This window comes from Tasmannia lanceolata, unplaced genomic scaffold, assembly GCF_043159265.1.
Source record: "Tasmannia lanceolata isolate RefF3 unplaced genomic scaffold, GAP_Taslan_0.1 ptg000020l, whole genome shotgun sequence".
Lineage (NCBI taxonomy): Eukaryota > Viridiplantae > Streptophyta > Magnoliopsida > Canellales > Winteraceae > Tasmannia > Tasmannia lanceolata.
In genome coordinates this window covers 26,567,452-26,585,651 of record NW_027518697.1, presented here as the reverse complement: position 1 = coordinate 26,585,651, position 18,200 = coordinate 26,567,452, and the positions used below count along the sequence as shown (strand labels likewise).

The window sequence follows — 18,200 nt, the reverse complement described above, 5'->3', positions numbered from 1 at the left end:
TATTCCATATACATCCTACGGTGTGTAATCACCGAAGGAACTATGTAAATCTTTTTCTTCACATCAAATGTGATGAATCTAGTCATTCCGTATAATCTAGTAAATGCGGGACCCTTATCCAAATGACATAAATGTGTCATTCGAGTTATGAGTGGGATCGTTGCAAGATTCGATGGTCAATCCAGTAGAACCTATTAATGGGCCCCACTGCAATTTTGCTTGGTAGTCAATAACTACAATGGTATTTGGATCAGTGGCCTCCAATGACGTAACCCTGAAGATGACCATCAAATCATCATACCCCAAATCACATTTAATATGTGTAAGTCCCTTCCCCATTCCACATCTTATGAGTTGAGTCTTAGGGGGGTGGATAACTACTACCCCTTGTGACCACTCACGGTATACCTTTGTAGACACCTCATTTTGACCTGACCCAATTTTCCAAATTTGAATAAAATCCCCAAAGTCGAGTAAAATCCTGAAATCAAGTGAAGTCTCGAAGCCAATTTCTAATGTCCAAAGCCGAGCTCTTAAGTTGGAAAACCTAAAGTTGAACTCTGAGCATCCCAGGATTGAGCCATAATTCTGAGTCCCGGTCTCTTCAATCATTTTTCTGAAATTTGAAAAAATCACGAAATACCGCTGAGTTTTGGTATTGACACTCCCCTACTTTGAATCCCCAAGTTCCAATGACACTAGCTCTATCATATTTTGGTATTTTTCATCAACCCATCTTGTCTTTTAGTGTTTAAAAGATTATCCAAGGTTATTGCATTTCCCAAGAATAGAAAAGACAAGCCTAGTTCGTGCAAACATCAAAGCGGTTGTTCTAATAGCATTCCTTTCTTTTATCTACATAAGTGAGGTGAATTATCCAGTCATAGTGTGCCCATATCAACCTCATGAGCAACAAAAAACAAGACCCAAATATGGCACCATTTCCTTGCCTAGCAAGCCCCCTATAGTGCAAAAGGTAGTCATAAAGTACACTAGAGTAAGGGCTGTCCAGGAAGGGAAGAAAGGGGGTAGGTATATCATTTTCTTCATCATTTGTTTTTGCCCAAGCCACCCCTTGTAGCTGAAAAGAGTAGGGGTGTAAATGGATATTCGAAAATTCGATTACCGTCCGCATCCGAATCCGTTTAAAGCGAATATTACCCTGATCCGTTTCAAGTGGATATTATCCGAATCCGTTTATGAGATATCCGGCTATTAGCGGATGCGAATTTGGTAAATGGTATATCCGATCCGTTTAACATCCGAATCCGAGAAGTAAATCCTTTTTATTTATTATTAATAATATCGTTAATATTTATTTTTAGTAATGACACACTATCTTTTGTTTCTAAAAGAAAAGTGAATTTTCTTTTTAGAAAAAAACAAAAACCAAAAAGTGTTTGGCATAGGAAATGAAGTAATCTCTCATTTTAAGGGCATTCTTAGAGTTTGACATGGCTTCTTTATGAAGCAACAAATGTGGGTTGTAGGATGAAAGAGACAAATGGATGATGATGATTGAAAGAAGATGTCAGAGTTTCTAGAGAATTCTAGAGCAAAAAGGCCATAGTCATTGATGGTAAATGGACGGCTCAGATCAATTTTTCAACTTAGGGCTATATAAAAACCCAAAATGCAATTAAAAGATGGGACTTCTAAGGTTTGCAAGGAGAAGCAAGAGAGAGGAGAAAGGATGAGGTTGAGACACCATCTTCGGCATTCCTTGGTGCCTCAAATCCCACCAAAATCCACCGCCGCCCCTCTCCACCTTCTCACAGCCACCTACATCACCGCCAGTCACCTCCATCTCTAACCCAATCCCCATTTCCATCCTCATTTCTCTTCATCTTCCATAATCAGCACTTCCACTTCCCCTGTTCAAAATAGCCCAAACCCATTCCATCATATACATAAAAAAAAAACCAAAGACCACTACCAACACCATCATCCATCCCCACCGCCTCTCTCTGCCTTTGTTTTAAAAGGAAGAAGATGATCTTTTATATTTTGGGGTTTGAGAGTTAATTTTGTGAAGATAAGGTAGAGGTCTGGTTTTAGGGTTTAGAAAATTTATTCGAGGAGTAAGAAGGAGAAGAAAGATAAAGTGCTGCAATAAAATGTTCGAATTTACCGGATAAACGGATACGGATAATATCCGAATTCGAAAAAATATCCGACGGATACGAATTCGGTAATAGATATTAAATATCCGTCAAATTCGAATCCGAATCCGAATTCGGATAGTGTATATTATAATCGAATTCGGATATAGCCATATCCGATTCGAATTCGATCCGTTTACACCCCTAGAAAAGAGTGTCTAGGGGCTGTCCATAGGAAGAAAGGAGGCGAATTTATTATGCCCTTTTAGATGGCATCGAAATAGGGCTTTTGAGGAGATTGTTCATAGTTTGGCTCCCAACAGAGAGAGAGAGGTAGAGAGGGAGAAACATGGAGCAGAGAGGGAGAGGGTTTGCTCCAGCCTCCATCTCCGGCCATCTTCCTCATCTTTCCGACGAGACACCGTCCATTATCATCATCACCACCTCCATCAAATTCGGTTTTACCCCCACCACCAAAGCCCTTTTCTTAAACCCCATTTTCTACCCTAGTTTCTACCCAACCTGATCTCTTCTAGATCCAGCCATTGAAACCCATCTTCAACCTACAAAACCTAGATCTATACCTCTATTAAACCCATTTCCATTGTAGCATCTTTCTCAAACCCATTTTCGTTCACAAAAGAGAGGAAGAGCTACAGAGAGAGAAATTGCAGAGGAGAGAGCTGAGATCGGGAGAGGGCATAGAGCTGATATTTAAGATTTTATTGAGGGAAGAAAACTCCTAATTGCAGAAAAAGATTAGAGGAAGGGGAGAGCTACAAATAGAAGGAGAAATTGAGAGATAGGGAGAGGAGAAGCCACCATCCACCATCTTCAATCTCTGGCCCCACTCCATCCACCCTTTTCACCTACCATTGTAGCCCTCAAACCCCACCCCAACAGCAGCCCTTTCCCATTTAAACCCTCTCCTCACCATCATTTCCATCAACAATTTCTCAGCCACCATTGTCAATATCCTAAACCCTATTCCATTTGTTTAGAAAAATCAGCAGAGAGAGTTGAGGAGAGAGATAGAGTGAGAGATCAAGACAGGGAATGGAGATAGCTTGACTCGGTCCTATTCTCTCGGGCAGCTCAACATCGATTTCCGGTGCTCCGATCCCAATGATCATTTCGGTGTGTCGTCACCATCTTCGATAAATTTCACGGACAAGAAGGTAAGCCTCTTTTCATTTATCCTCTCTACTGTGATCTAAACTTCATGTTCTAATGGTGTTGTGTGATGCTTCTCCTCTGCTCCTCATGATCAGATTTGTGGTGATGTATTTCTTGCATTTCATGACCATTTTAAGTGGAAAATTATTGTCTGAATAGAGGTCTGTTGTTAGGATTTTCATTAGTGTCAAAATCTATATTCTTTCTGATTTCTTCTTGATAGAGAAATAGTAATTCCATGATAGATTTTGTGAAAAGTAGTCTGCAAATCAAATGAGATTTCTATTTCAATTGAGATTTCTCCTCTCTGCTACTTTGATGTATGGCTTGGGAATTATCTGCCCACGGTGTATACGAGTTTAAATTACTTGGGGGGTATTTGCGAAATTAACTATTTGTATGGGTATATGCCTTAGAGATCATCATTTTTTTGGCATGTTAGGCATGAATCAATGGGTAATTCACAAAGTAATCGTGGTCACCTACTACTGTATACTAGAGTGTATAACCCAGAGATTTCTCTTGAAGGTAACTTCCTGATTATTGACACTCTTTCGTCCAAGTACTTAAGATATGGCCTTAATCTAGACCTACTGTTTAGTGAAATGGGTATTTAAAAAAAAAAAAAAATCTTAGAACAAGGATATTGTAAAAAGAGGTCTTCTACCCGCCACCAGATTGATATGATCCAACGCTATTGTGAAATTTTAAATGATTCTTACTGAATACTTCAGGTTCATTCAGTTAGAAATTTACATCGTGCTTGTCCTTCAAAAGGATTTCCCTTGTGGTTTTCTTAGTGTTGCCAAATGAGTTTGGAGTCTATTGAATGATTTCCATTGAAGATTTTGAGTCTACTTTATTATACCAAGAAATGTGAGCCTTTTGTTTGATTATCAAATGCTGTGAGTTTGCTTTATTTGATCATCAAATAATCTAAACTCATTTGTTTGGTCATCAAGTGATGTATGTTTGCTTTGATGGATTTTCGCGTCCTCACTACAAGAAACGTGACATTTAGGGGTGGACATTTAGGAGCGGTCATAAAATCCGCCACCAATTGTGGTTCCGCCAGCGGTCTAGACCGCTGTTGAATGTCCCCCAAAGGACTAAACTCTGCAGCGGTCATGACCACTTCTAAACATGAAATATGACAGCTTGTATAAACAAGCAACTTGAGCGCGAAAATTTTATTCGTCCCACGAGAGTCATTTTCTTTGTCCTACGTTACTTTTTTCCCCATTTCTAGGATTTCATCTCTTCTCGATTAACAGAAATCAAACGAGACTTTTTTCCCCACGACCACCTCGGATTTCAACCGCCTATTTCTACCATCACCTCTGATATTTGGGCTTTATCATCTCTATCAATCTCTTTCTCAACTTTTAGGGTTTGGCAAAAAGGGGAAAAAAGCGTTTGAGGAGAGGTTCAGTTAGGGTTTTTGCAGAGAAAGAAAGGAGGATGCGATTCCTTTTAGGGTTTGGCTGAGGAGAAATAGGAAGAAGAAAAAAGAGAAAGGCATCGGCTCTGTGCTCAATCCCCTCTAACCTATTCTCTCTTTCATTCCACCTCTCTCCTCTTCTTGTTCATGTAGGGTTTCTTCTTCTTACTATCTCTCTCTATCATCATCTCATCTCACAACTATTTCCCCTTTCCCTCCCTTTCGCTATTGCCCTAAAAATTTTGCTCTGTTTTGGAATTTCGTCGAAGAAATCCCTGGATTTCGGATAAAGGTAATCATCTCTTTAGGGTTTCCATCTTTATTTTCTAGGATTTCTTCTGTTATTTCTTTCTGATTGTCTCATTTCTTCTCTGATTTTTCGTTTTTCTGTTTTCGGGGTCTTTTAGGGTTTAGGGTTTGAAGAGGAAGAAGAAGAAGGTTTGTTTTTTCCCTTTATTTCTTGCTTCTGATTTATGTTTATTCTCTTTTCTTCTGATATTTACAGTTTGTGGTTGTTTTCTCTTTTTTTCATACTTTTGATTTCCATTTCTTCTTCTCTTCTCTTCTGTTATTTTTTTTTTTTTGGATTTAAATGGTTTATTTCTCCTTATCTGAGCTCTTGTGTCACCATTAAACTTTTCACTTAATATATTGTTTCAAGCGAATTTGGAGGGCAGGGAATTAAATAAATTGACAGATAAGAAGTATTTTTCCCGTGTGATTCTTAGTAATGATGTTACTGATCCACCTTAGTAATTTAATTGATTTGTACAATTGTTTAAGAAAAGGTGAAGTAACTTTACAGCTAGAGTAATCAAGTCATACTGTTTCTAAACCAGCATGCTCCTCTCATAACCATTGTGACACAAATGCTTGTGGTGCTATCATTAATTGCATTCGTTCACTCCAATTTTTATTGTATCTTTTCTTGTTCTGTAGAACATGACTTCTCCATAGGAGAAATTTCAGATTGCACATTATATTAAATTTGGAGAAAGACATTAGATAAGCTCGGGAGCGGAGGATTTCACCAGGAAAAAATATGAGATTGGATTCCAGCTCGATTTATAAGTAGTGGAAAGAATTAATGATCTGCTGTGAAATTGAGGTACATAGATTGGTGAAGGAAACTCATTCAATAGGAACTGAAATGAAGCTAAGCATTATGGACATAACATAAGAGATTATTATGATTGTGGCTTTTCTCATTGCCTTCCTAGACAAAGACAAGAAGGTAATGAGAAAAGCAAGCATTCAAGGTAATGCCAACAGATTTAAATTTCATTTATAAAACTGAATTTAAGTGAGTTGAGTATTGGAAAATTATGTTTATGTCTAAATAGATCGGATTTGTATGAATATTGAAATAGTCATCAAATTGCATGATACTTGGTGCATGAGATGATCCTGAATTGTTTCTTTTTATTTATGCTCCCATCATGAAAAAAAGAAGCTCATTTGAAACTAAAGCTTAGATCTATTATTCTGAAAATTAGAACCTATAAAAGCTTTAGGATGCAATCTATGCAGTTCTAACTTGTAAGATTGTGATATTAAGCGCCCTAGAATACCAAAGCACAACCATCAATCTCCTTGTTAAAGGAAGTATGGTGCTTGAAGACATAATGAAAAAGCTTGGGAAAAGAGAGAAAAAAATCATACCTACCACAAGAGGCATGAGGGATGTTGGAATGCCTCTGTATAAAAAAAATAAAGAAAAAAAAAATGCTCATATTGGATTTAGCAGCAGTCTAGACCACTAATAAATGTCATTTTACGGACTAAAATATGCAACCATCATGACCGCTTCTAAATGTTAAGCAAGACCGCTGTTGGTAATTTCCCCTCTGTTCTCATCTCGGTCAGGGGTTTTGAGGCCAGATTTGGTGTTATTGGAGCCTTTTAGGGTGTGTTAAGAGAGGGATTTTGGTGGGTTCTTGATCTTTTTATCATATTAGGGCTTTATTTCTTGGAGATGTTAGATTTTGAGGTTTTGATTTTGCTTCTGAGTTATTTATTTCTTTCATAATCTTTTGAATTTGTGGGAAGGGCTGTGAGGTGAAACTAGGGTTTGTTCTTTGATTTTGGTTGCTGAAGTTAGCTTCTCTGAATTGTAGGGCTAGGGAGAGGGCGAGCTTGGTGATTGTGATATTGATCAAAGAAGATGTGGGTTGGGGTGGGTTTAACCCTTTGTGAAGGTGTTTTGGGGTTTTGATTTTTTAGAGTACAATTGGGATTGTGGGAATCAATTGAAGGTATTTTATGTTCTTTTGCATGGTTAATTTCATCCAATAGATGCTTTATGATCTTAGAACTCATTAATAATAATGTACTTTTTGGAATTGTATATATGTTGTTTTTCTTAGTTGGAATACGGTTGGACTGTAGAAGCATTGGCTGTGGTGCATTTTGTTGTTCGTATGATGCATAAAGAAGTTTTTAAATCTCATTTTTATTTCCCCTTGAGTTGATACATGTGCTTTGGTTCACAAAATTCCTACAAGTTAATTATTCTTAGAGACAATCATTTACTTCTTCAGTGAATATCCATGATATTAGGGACAATCATATCCGGATTGACCATCCGACCGGATCTCCATGGTGGTTTCAATTGTACGCGTTTCTTCCCATCATTTTCGTTCTGTTCTGGAGAAAATTAGAAAAATAATCATGGATAGAAGTTGGATTCAACTTCCAAGGTACGGCCACCTGAAGCTTTAGTTTTCCAAATATAGTATAAATTAGAAAGGAGATTCATTATTTTATGTTGTCTAATGTGTGTCTGGATTTGAATAAAATAGGAATGACCCGGCGTACGAGGAAGGTGTTGTTCAATTTCTTAACTTCGCATTTGCTCATGGAGCTCTTGAAGGAAAGATATTCTGCCCGTGTACGAAATGTGGCAACGTTAGAAGGGTTGATAAAGATGATGCCATGGCACATTTGCTATGACATGGGATGTTGTCGGGCTACACTAGATGGATTTATCATGGGGAAAGGTCATCTCGTGCTATGGATGATAATGCTTATCGAGTGGTCGATGAACTAATTATAGAAGATGAAATGCATGAAGTGTTAAATGATTTATATCCAAGGTCGAACCACGATGATGATGGACAAGCAGATGAGGGCGTTGAGCTAGCAGATGTAAGTAGGGACGGGCCTGGTGCAGATGCGGAGAAGTTTTATAAATTATTACAAGATGCAGAGCATGAATAATACCCTGGAAGCAAGTTCACAAAATTATTTTTCGTGGTTCGGTTGTTTCACATAAAGTGTCTGAATGGGTGGAGTAACAAGTCATTCACCATGTTGCTTGAATTGTTAAAAGATGTACTTTCCGAGAGTGCTGCACTACCGAAATCCTTTTATTAAACGAAGAAGATTGTTGGGGATTTGGGCCTCCATTACGATAAAATCGATGCATGCCCTAATGACTGTATGCTATACTGGAAGGAAGCCTCCAACGAGGAGACATGTCGCATGTGTGGGGCTTCAAGGTGGAAAACAACTGAAGGGTATTCGGAAGATCAGGGAACTCATTCATCCTCTAGATACCCAAAAGTTCCTGCAAAGATTCTGCGTCACTTCCCTTTAAAGCCGAGGTTGCAGAGGCTATACATGTCTACCAAAACGGCTTCTTTCATGACATGGCATCATGACAACCGTACCAAAGATGATATATTAAGGCATCCTGCAGACTCTGCGGCACGGCAAACTTTTGACTACATTCACCAGTGGTTTTCATTAGAGCCTCGCAATATTAGATTTGGGTTAGCAAGCGACGGATTCAATCCATTTAGGACGATGAGTGTTGCTCATAGCACATGGCCTGTTGTGCTCATTCCATAAAACTTGCCACCATGGACGTGCATGAAGCAGCCATATATAATGATGTCGTTGCTAATTCCTGGCCCATCTAGTCTAGGAAATGATATTGATGTCTACTTACAACCCTTGGTTGAAGAGTTGAAGGAACTATGGGAGACAGCCTATGATGCATCGAAGAAAGAGAATTTTCAAATGCATGCAGCACCTTTGTGGATGATTAGTGACTTTCCTGCACATGCTAACTTGTCGGGATGGAGCATCAAAGGAAAACTTGCATGTCCTTCTTGCAGTAAGGACACCTATTCTCTTCGTTTGAAGCATGGAAGAAAATTTTATTACATGGGTCACCGGCGTTTCTTAGAGGAGAACCACAAATTTAGGTTTGAAAAGTTTGCTTTCGATGGCACTGTAGAAAAGAGGTCAGCTCTGATTCCCCTGTCAGGGACACAGGTATTGCATCAATTACAAAGTATTAACACAACATTTGGCAAAAAGAAAGATACCGATTCGAAGAAGAAAAGCACCCGTAAAAAAAAAAGTGGAACTGAGGAGAATACATTGGACAAAGGAAGTTCTGATTCTGCAGCTAAGAAAAAAGAGAAAGCCTCATGAGGAACACAATTGGAAGAAGAAAAATATATTTTTCAGTCTGCCGTACTAGGAAACACTCCTACTGTGCTACAACCTAGATGTGATGCATATTGAGAAGAATGTATGTGACAGCGTAATTGGGACATTACTGAATATTGAAGGAAAAACAAAGGACATTGTAAAAGCACGGCTAGATTTGCAAGAAATGAAACAAGAACACTTCACCTGATAAATAATGAAAGGAACAAAACATACTTGCCCCCAGCATGTTTCACAATGTCTCCAAAGGAGAAAGAAGTTCTTTGCAACATCCTGAAGGGCATTAAAGTTCCAGATGGCTATTCGTCTAATATCTCGCGACGTGTGAATGTTCGGGAGCGCAAGCTTTCCGGGTTAAAGAGCCATGACTGTCATGTTTTGATGCAGCAACTGCTTCCGTTAGCTGTACGCTCATCATTGCCTAAGAATGTCAGCTCGGTATTGATTGAACTATGTAACTTTTTTCAAGAGTTATGTTCAAAAGTCCTTAATATAAGTGACCTCCTCCAACTCCAAGATCGGATTGCACTAACACTTTGCCATATGGAAAAGATCTTCCCTCCTACCTTTTCTGATATCATGGTGCACCTACCTATACATTTAGCAGACGAGGCAATATTGGCTGGACCGGTACAGTACCGATGGATGTACCCCATAGAGAGGTATGCATAGTTCATGAAATTGTTTTTCATACTTGAAAATTTATTCGTATTAGTGAAAGTAATGAAAAGTTGTTTTCATTTAGGTGCCTGCTCACATTAAAGTCATATGTGCGCAATAGAAGTCGTCCCGAGGGATCTATTGCAGAGGGGTACCTGACAGAAGAATGTATAACATTTTGCTCGAGATATTTTGAAGGTGTTGACTCAAAGTTGAATCGACCAATTAGAAATGATGAGGATATTCCGAGTGAAATCGAAGAAGGATTCGCTATTTTTTCCGTAGCAGGACGCCCTATAGGCAACGCTAAGACGTGCCTTAGATCAAATCATTGTTGATCAAGCACATCGATATGTTCTCTTCAACTGCCCTGTAGTTGAACCATTTATTGAGTAAGTCAATTAAATTGTCTAACCATTTATTGAGCAAAACGTTAAAGCTCTTTTCTCTAACAAACATTAATTTGTATGCAGAGAACACCTTAAACATATTCAAACGCAGCATCCTCGTGCTAGACCAAGGGTTATAGAAAACATTCACAACAAAAATTTTCCAACTTGGTTCCGCACACATGTAAGTTTGTTATGAACCTTACGCAAATCTTCAAGTTTATTTAGCAAACATGTTGATCTTTGTAATTGAACAATCAAATTCTAAATAGGTTCAAGAGTTGCATCTTTCAAGAAGTGAGCAGCTATCAAAAAAGCTTAGATGGTTAGCCGGAGGTCCATCGACCGTCGTTACGAAATACAAAGGGTTTATTAGTAAAGGTTTCTGCTTTCACACGAAAAGTCGCGAACGGTTAAGAAAAACACAGCATAGCGGGGTTGTTGTCACTGCAAGTACAAGACGTTTTTCAAGCTCTAGGGATCGGAATTCAATGGCAGGAGATGTTAGTTATTACGGTGTTTTGACAGATATCATGGAACTTAACTATTATGGAAGACTGAAGGCATTACTTTTCAAGTGTGATTGGTTTATGTTCTAACACCGGACAGTGGAATGAAAATAGATGAGTTCGGTTATACGGTTGTAAATATGGCACAAGAAATTTATAAAGATGAGCCTTTTGTATTTGCATCTCAAGCTGAGCAGCTATTCTACGTGCAAGATCACCCTAGCAAAAAAGATTAGCACGTGGTTGTGAAGACGAAACCTAGGGAATTGTATGACGTGTGCGGGGAAAATGAGGAGGCATATGTCCAGACCGAGGCAGTGGAAATCCAAAATTTGGAAGACATTGGTATCTGGGAACGGACAGATATAGTTGGGACATAATTTGATGAACCGTTGGAAACCTTGACCCAGAAAATTCAAGATGATGACGAAGAATGTGATAGTGAATCAGATGATAGTGACGAAGATGATACTGACGATGCTAATGTTGACATGTGGTCACTAAACTCTTAAATCAATTTTATTTATTTGGCAAAACTGTAAATTATTATTTTCAATTGGCTGTTAGTTTCATGCAGGAGCATCCACTAGAATATCTACAATTGGCCCTTTCATGCTTATTATTGTAGTATTTTTTTTTCATTTGACGCATTAGCCTACTAGTAGGTTAGTTTGTTTATTTGATGCATTAACCTAGAGACTTGTTAAATTATTATTCTTACCATCAAAATTTTAAATTATTATTCATTGTTGTTATTTCTATGATTTTGTTCTCTCATTGTTATTTGACCCACTTTTAAATTGTGAAATTGTTCTTTTTTTACAATAGTTGTATGTTTTTTAATTTAAATACTAATCTCAATTGATAATTCTGTGCAGGTAATCAGAGATGACACGACAAAATCTTTTGAGGCCATCGTCACAGTTACAGGATCAAGATTCATCTGATGATACTCAGGATCACTACCAGGATGACTTGGCTCAGCACCTGGATGAGCTGCCACACTCCCAGCCCTCAGAGACACAGGATGTTCCCTCCTCGTCGAGGAGGACTCGGGGTCCAACTTATTGCAAAGAGACTTGGGGAAAACAAGGCTCGAAGAAGAGAGTGAAGTTCAATTAGTTGAGCCAGCCTATAGGTAAAACAGGGAAAAAATTCACGAATTTCCTAGGCTCTGTTGCGAGAATTGGTCCTAAGTTGCCCATTGACTATCTTGATTGGAGAGAAATGCCGAATGAAAACAAAGAAGATGTGTGGGATATTGTTCAGGTACGATGAAAATGAAATTTATGTTAGATTTTCTTATTGCATTCGCTTTAATTCCATCATATTATTAACATTTTACATGACCTTTTAGCAAACTTACGATGTTCTTGAGATACATAAGAGTTGGGTGATTGGTAATATCGGTCTAAAATGGAAAAATTGGAAGTGTAAGATCAAAAAACAGTACTTCGATGAAAATATGGTATGCCCATAGCCGAGAGTAGAACATTCGCAATGGAGGAAACTTTGCATCCATTGGCGCTCCCCGCTGGGTCAGGTAAAATGTGATATTATTGTTTCGATTTTTCTGTGATTTCATTCAAAGATTTATAATTTTTATTATTATATTAATTCTAAATTGCAGGAGCGGAGTCAAACCAATAAGGCTAATAGGTCAAAACAAAAAAGTATGCATACTGCGGGAAGTAAGTTTCGCAATGATACGTAGTGAGGCGAGTGGGAATCTTAGCCGCACCGAAATGTTTAAGCGTACTCATATCAAGAAGAATGAGAAGCCTGTTGATCCAGCCTCAGAGGAACTGATGGTATGTTAGGATATAAAATGTTTATATTTATATATTTTTTGGTTTAACTGGGTAGTTTTCTTATAAGTTATCTTTATTTTATTTTCAGAACAAATTTAAAGAGTATGAGACACAACATCCAGAGGCTACCACTACCAGCATTGTTGCTAGGGACGGCAGCTTTGCCCAGTGCGTGGGATCAGAAAGGCGTGGCCGAGTATGGATGATGGGATATGGTGAAAACTTGACTAACACATTTGGGTGATCCTCAAGTTGCATGAATTACTGTACACAAATCGAACAACAAAGAGATGTAATTGAACAGCTTAGGGAGGAGAATAGCCAGTTTAAGGAGGCTATTACCAAAAAGATTGATGATTTCATATCGACTTACATGCGCAGCCAGGTAAAATTTGAATTTTGTTCGTTAGGAGTTAGTTATAAATATGTGATATGATGCTTTTGAATGATGGATCTACCTTAAAATATTTAAGGCTCCTGCTGAGGGGACACCTACACGAATGGATGCTTCGTCCCCCTCTAGTATCAACACAGATCGCTCCCGCCCTGAGGTATAAATGGTTTTTACGTTTCCATCAAATTAATCTTGTATTTTCTTTAGTATTATAATTTTGGAGTGTAAATGTACTTGACTTCATTTCTTTAATGTTGCTAAGGTTATTTTGATGAGCATGAAAGAACCGAGGCTTGAAGTGGCCAAGGGACTTCTTGTGAGTGATGATCCGATGACTCTAGTTGATGGCAAACCAATGGGAGATGGATTCTCTCTGGTTAGTATCAGGGTTGCAATGGTGGGTACTGAACCTCTGATAAGACCATCAGGACAACGCAAAACTATTAGAGACGCCACAGGAGGACATGTGCCATGGGTTTCTTCCTTTGTAAGTATATGATACTTTTATTTATTAGTAAGTTTATTTAGACTTTGTTGAAGCTGTCACTCATTCGTATCTTTTTTTTTTACAGGTCAAACGAACAGGAAGCACTTAAGCCACTTTCTTGTGTCTTTTCTATTTCTGTTCTTTAGTACATGCATGGATTTTCGTAACTTTTTGTATGGGGTTTTGATGTACTTAACCAAACACGAAGCACTTCAGTCACTTTGTCTTATTTCATTTCTATGGTTGATGTATGAACCTTTATATTTCATTTCTAAGTTTGAAGTAATGCATCATTATAGTCAATCTACACATGTAGTGTATTTTACCACATTATGTTATTTTTATGTAAGGTATTTTGATGTACAACTCGTACAAATTTAAGCTATTTAATGTCTCTGTGTTGTCTATTCCAAAAGGGAACTTTATAAGGTATAGAGATGATGGTTGTTGGGATGTTTTGGAGAGGGGGCTGATGGTGGATTGTTGAAGAAGGTGAGGAGAGGAGATTGTGGGTGATGGAAAGGTTGGTTGTTTGGCCCAAAAGAATTATGATATTTCTTTATTTGATAGCTTTACCAGTGATTTTATTAGATGTTACATAGTTAGTACTAACATATTTGATAGTTGTGTGCTTAAGTATATGATCCAGGTCTCTATGATTTGGTTTAGCCTCAAAGAATGGAATGGCTTTGTTCAACAGGTACCCATTATCATGTATAGATCCCATCATATTAATGTTAATATATTTGATGAGAATCATTTTCATTTCGTGAATGAAAACAATTCAATATAGCATGGACCCCCACCCGCAGCCACATGTGAGTACTGATTTGTATATATAACATATTTGGCCGAACTGACTTTTAATTAATATTTTACTTGTAAAAGTTGTTACCTAAAAAATCGGTTACCACAGGATCCTTTTGGTTTGCGACCAGTCCATTGTAAGGCCTAGTAGATAAATGATTTGGATCAGAAAACCACTAAGCCCCACCTACATTTTTGTGAAAAACTTAAGCCTAACACTCTGCTCGAGCTCTAATTGCCATGAATGAGTATTGAGAACTATGATGAATATTTATCTCATCATGTGGTCACATTTGCCTTCTTAATAATAGTACCCGTGATTGATTTCTTTAGTTTTTTTCATTATTTTGTTATCTAGCTGTGACTTGGAGGTTAGATTTTTTATTTTTTTTGGTAAATGTGGATGGTTAAATTTACAGGGACTACATGTTGAGCCAACAACTAGTGGACTTTGTAAATGAACAATTAAAAGTTGTAAGTGGGCAATATCTTTTCTTTCTTCAACTTGATTTGCCATGTTGTATCAGAAATAGGTTTGAGGAAGTATCATCAAGGAAAAGTTAGAAACTTACAGGAACTTGATTTATTTTAGCATCCGATGATAACCATATTAGTACAGGAAATCTGGGCTATAGCATGTGAGAGCAGCCACCTCATATGAATTAACTGAATAAGACAAAATCTAAGCCTGTGTGGTTGCTCTTACATGCAACAGCCCAGCCGTGGAATCCCTTATATTAACATAGGAAATTTGGAGGTTGATATTACTTCTATAGTTAAGTTGGTTATCTTCTTTACCATTTAATTCATTTTTATAATAATATACGAAATTTATTTCATCTTGATTGTCTGATTGTCATCTTTTCTTCAATCATTTTGCTTGGAGGCCCTGCATGGGATCCTGGAGTCCTTGTTTAGAAGGTAAACCGAACATGGAATGAGTGAAGACATGGCATACGAAAACATTGTGGAGTGCATAATGGGAATAGTATCAAGGACCATTTCAACATAGGTTGCTAATCTTGTCTTTTGGAAACTTGAATGCTTCACTTTGTTTCGCCGTTTATTGTTCAAATGTACTCATATGCAAATGTGTTTGTTTCTTGCAGGGATGCTGTTTGTGAATAACTCTTTGCCCAAGGAGGGGGAAAAAGGAATTTCAGGCTGAATACAATGCATCATACTATCCATGTATGGACATTTTGTATGAGTGCATCATACTATATCACATGTGGAAATGAAATTTGCAGTGTTGTCTTGGTTGGGTGTCGATTCTATGTATCTTAATTTGACTTTACAGTAATCAACAAGAATGAATGAAGGCGAAAAGTCCACTGATGCAAACACTTTTTTTTAATGTTGATGTGAACATTGATCGATTGAAATAGTATAGTTTTTGGTTTTTATAAAGGGAAAGGTGTGCGTACTCGGTCGAGTAGATAAGCTTATCTACTCGGTCGGGTTAAAAACAGTAGGGGCCCACATTTTTGGGGTGATCCAAACCATTCATTTGAAAGGCCCTTACCTATATAGGGTGTCCACAAAAAATCAGCCCCATAGGATCATCCTAACCCATCCAACAGTGGAGGGAAAAATGGGCAGATTTGTGGACAAGCTGTGTTTGTCCATTTTCCCCATTTTTCTCTCCACTGTTGCATGGGTTAGATGATCCTATGGGGCTGATTTTTTGTGGACACCCTATCTAGGTAAGGGCCTTTCAAATGAATGGTTTGGATCACCCAAAAAATGTGGGCCCCCACTGTTTTTAACCCGACCGAGTAGATAAGCTTATCTACTCGACCCAGTACGCACACCTTTCTCTTTTATAAATGTGATGTTTATATAACAGGTTCTAATTGTAAAACAAGTTATGTATCTAACAAATTTGTTATTCCCGTGTTTTGGGATCTGTTGAAAATTAAATTTAAAAAAAAAACAGTAACTTTTAGCGGCGGTCATGACCGCTGCTGGATGCTGCAAAATCCAGTCCAAAGTTAGATATTTAGTAGCGGTCTTGACCGTTGCTATATTGGCAAACCTCGACTCCTAGGACGAGAAAACAGCAGCGGTTTTGAACCGCTGCTAAATAGTTACATACATAAGCGGTCCTTTTAGCTGCGGTGATAACCGTTGCTAAAACATATAGTGACTCGATCTTTAGTAGCGGTCAAATAACCGCTACTAAAAGTAATGGTAGCAGTTTAGGCTGATTTTAGCAGCGGGCAAGACTGCTGCTAAAAACTCTTTTTGTTGTAGTTATATTTGTTATTCGAGGATGAAAATCTTCAAACATAAAATTTTTACATAGGACCGAGTTTCTGCTAAAGAAGCCATTTATTTTGTGTCATTTGCAAGCATGCATTTCACCATTTTTTGGAATTCTTGCTTAAGGAAAGGGCTACTCATCTATTCATCTTGATTCCCTTATGATTTTGCTTATGTCCCCAACCTTTAGTCATTGTTTTGCGTCGCAGTCTCTAGGTCTTGGATTTCCAACTTGTCTTACTGTGGGACCCGATCCCGCGAGAAGGGAATGGCCCGCGAGCCGCCTTTCTCTCTCTTGGTCTCTAGTACCCACGCGAATGGCGTGTGTTTTTTATTATTGATTTTAATTACCCAACCAAGCAGGCAGCAATCAAGCCATAGGGTGCAAACATACGTGCAACCCAGTACCCATAAGGGCAGGGGTAATCCGCCGAGCCTAGCAAGGTGTGATTTAATTCATTTTTTTCGTGAACTTGGGATCACTAAGGCAATCCGAATTTCACACAAAAAAGAGTGACAAAGTCGCCACCTAGATGAGGGATCTAGGACCCATAATTGAACAGAAATCTAGACTCGTTACCTGATTACGAGAATGGAAGGTATGGGGAGTTACCACCACATGCACCATTCCTGCCCGATAATCGGTCTTCAATTCCAAAAGTTAACTCTTTTGAATTTCTTTTAAATGAATCATTTAACTTTATATTAATGTGCGAACTACGTGACATAAATCCTAAGATCTAATTTCAATGTAATTCCTAAATGTGTATCTTGATTTTCTTAATTTGTTTGAATTCAATCTAAGTAAAAGTTCTCATAAAATTCTAATTTTATGGAAAGTCCTAAATGATTTAATTACTTTTAATTTAAGGATTAATATACAAAACCCCACCACTTATGTGTGGAGCCGACTCAGGCTTAGTATGCCACTCAAGTATCCAAGTTGCCTACGTATCCCAGTCACATTGGAATCAAAGTCGATCGTAGTTCGGTGCACCTGAACTAAGCTACTTATGCCTAACTCATCTAGGACACCGACCTAGACTAGATTGACTGTTTTAACAGTTTAAGAGAAATTATTTAATTCAAGTTGAAGATTTTATTATCCTAAGACTTCATCTAAGATGCTATATGGTCCTATCTAAGTGCAAGACGTCCCTTTGACTAATGCAGGTTAACCTATATCCTAGGTAACTAGGCCCGTCTTAAGGAAAAATTGGGTTACTACTGTAACTAGATCTATGGCACGGTTGCTATCCATAGCAAGCGGCAGTGATGAGGCTGGACTCGTAACTCTAGGACTCCCTAAAACCTAGGACATGATGTGACATAAGTGTTCCTAAGGGGGCCCTAAAGGTCCTTACGAAGAGATATCGTTATCCAACGGTTCCAAAAGCATTGATCAAATGATCTTAATTTATTAAGTAAATAATTTTTAATTTTTAAAAGATTTTCTATTCCTAACATCTAAGGGATATCAAAGGCTCTATAGTTGGCAAATTTCAACCTTGAGTTGCATCCATGGAAGGGCATCGTGCTCTCAATCCTTGTATAATTTAATACATAAATTATAGTATATTATTGCCTGGCATGATTCTCAAGATTTCAGTGGACAGTGGACAGTGGACCTCGGAGCCAACATACTATAATTTATATGCTCAAATTATGCAGGAACGATCACAATTAGTATACGATTAT

The 18,200-nt window shown here is 38.0% G+C and overlaps 1 protein-coding gene across 9 annotated transcripts; it reads left to right on the top strand.

The window, feature by feature from the left end:
- Positions 1-2,407: 2,407 nt before the first annotated feature.
- LOC143854115 (uncharacterized) lies at positions 2,408-15,608 on the top strand. Of its 9 annotated transcripts, XR_013237374.1 has the most exons (13): positions 2,408-3,280; positions 7,279-7,418; positions 7,521-9,842; positions 9,926-10,232; positions 10,314-10,413; positions 11,617-12,007; positions 12,096-12,281; positions 12,369-12,549; positions 12,638-12,934; positions 13,023-13,100; positions 13,206-13,430; positions 13,516-15,249; positions 15,347-15,608. XR_013237374.1 is itself a non-coding variant. In XM_077363901.1 (9 exons), the coding sequence occupies exons 5-8, from the start codon at positions 12,806-12,808 to the stop codon at positions 13,537-13,539; spliced, it is 456 nt and encodes a 151-aa protein (XP_077220016.1). In that variant the 5' UTR covers positions 2,408-3,280; positions 11,617-12,007; positions 12,096-12,281; positions 12,369-12,549; positions 12,638-12,805; the 3' UTR covers positions 13,540-15,249; positions 15,347-15,608. The 9 variants fall into 9 exon arrangements, 1 of the variants encoding a protein (XP_077220016.1); XR_013237375.1 differs by lacking the exons at positions 7,279-7,418; positions 7,521-9,842; positions 9,926-10,232; positions 10,314-10,413 and having other exon boundaries at positions 13,516-13,953; positions 14,068-14,130; positions 14,657-14,711; positions 15,124-15,249; XR_013237370.1 differs by lacking the exons at positions 7,279-7,418; positions 7,521-9,842; positions 9,926-10,232; positions 10,314-10,413 and having other exon boundaries at positions 13,516-13,953; positions 14,068-14,130; positions 14,657-15,249.
- The last annotated feature ends 2,592 nt before the right edge of the window (positions 15,609-18,200 follow it).

Coding starts and splice junctions, on each gene's coding strand:
- LOC143854115 (XM_077363901.1), top strand. CDS start 12,806: ATGAATTACTGTACACAAATCGAACAACAAAGAGATGTAATTGAACAG. Junction 13,101..13,205: donor CAGATCGCTCCCGCCCTGAG/GTATAAATGGTT, acceptor AATGTTGCTAAG/GTTATTTTGATGAGCATGAA. Junction 13,431..13,515: donor TGCCATGGGTTTCTTCCTTT/GTAAGTATATGA, acceptor TTTTTTTTACAG/GTCAAACGAACAGGAAGCAC.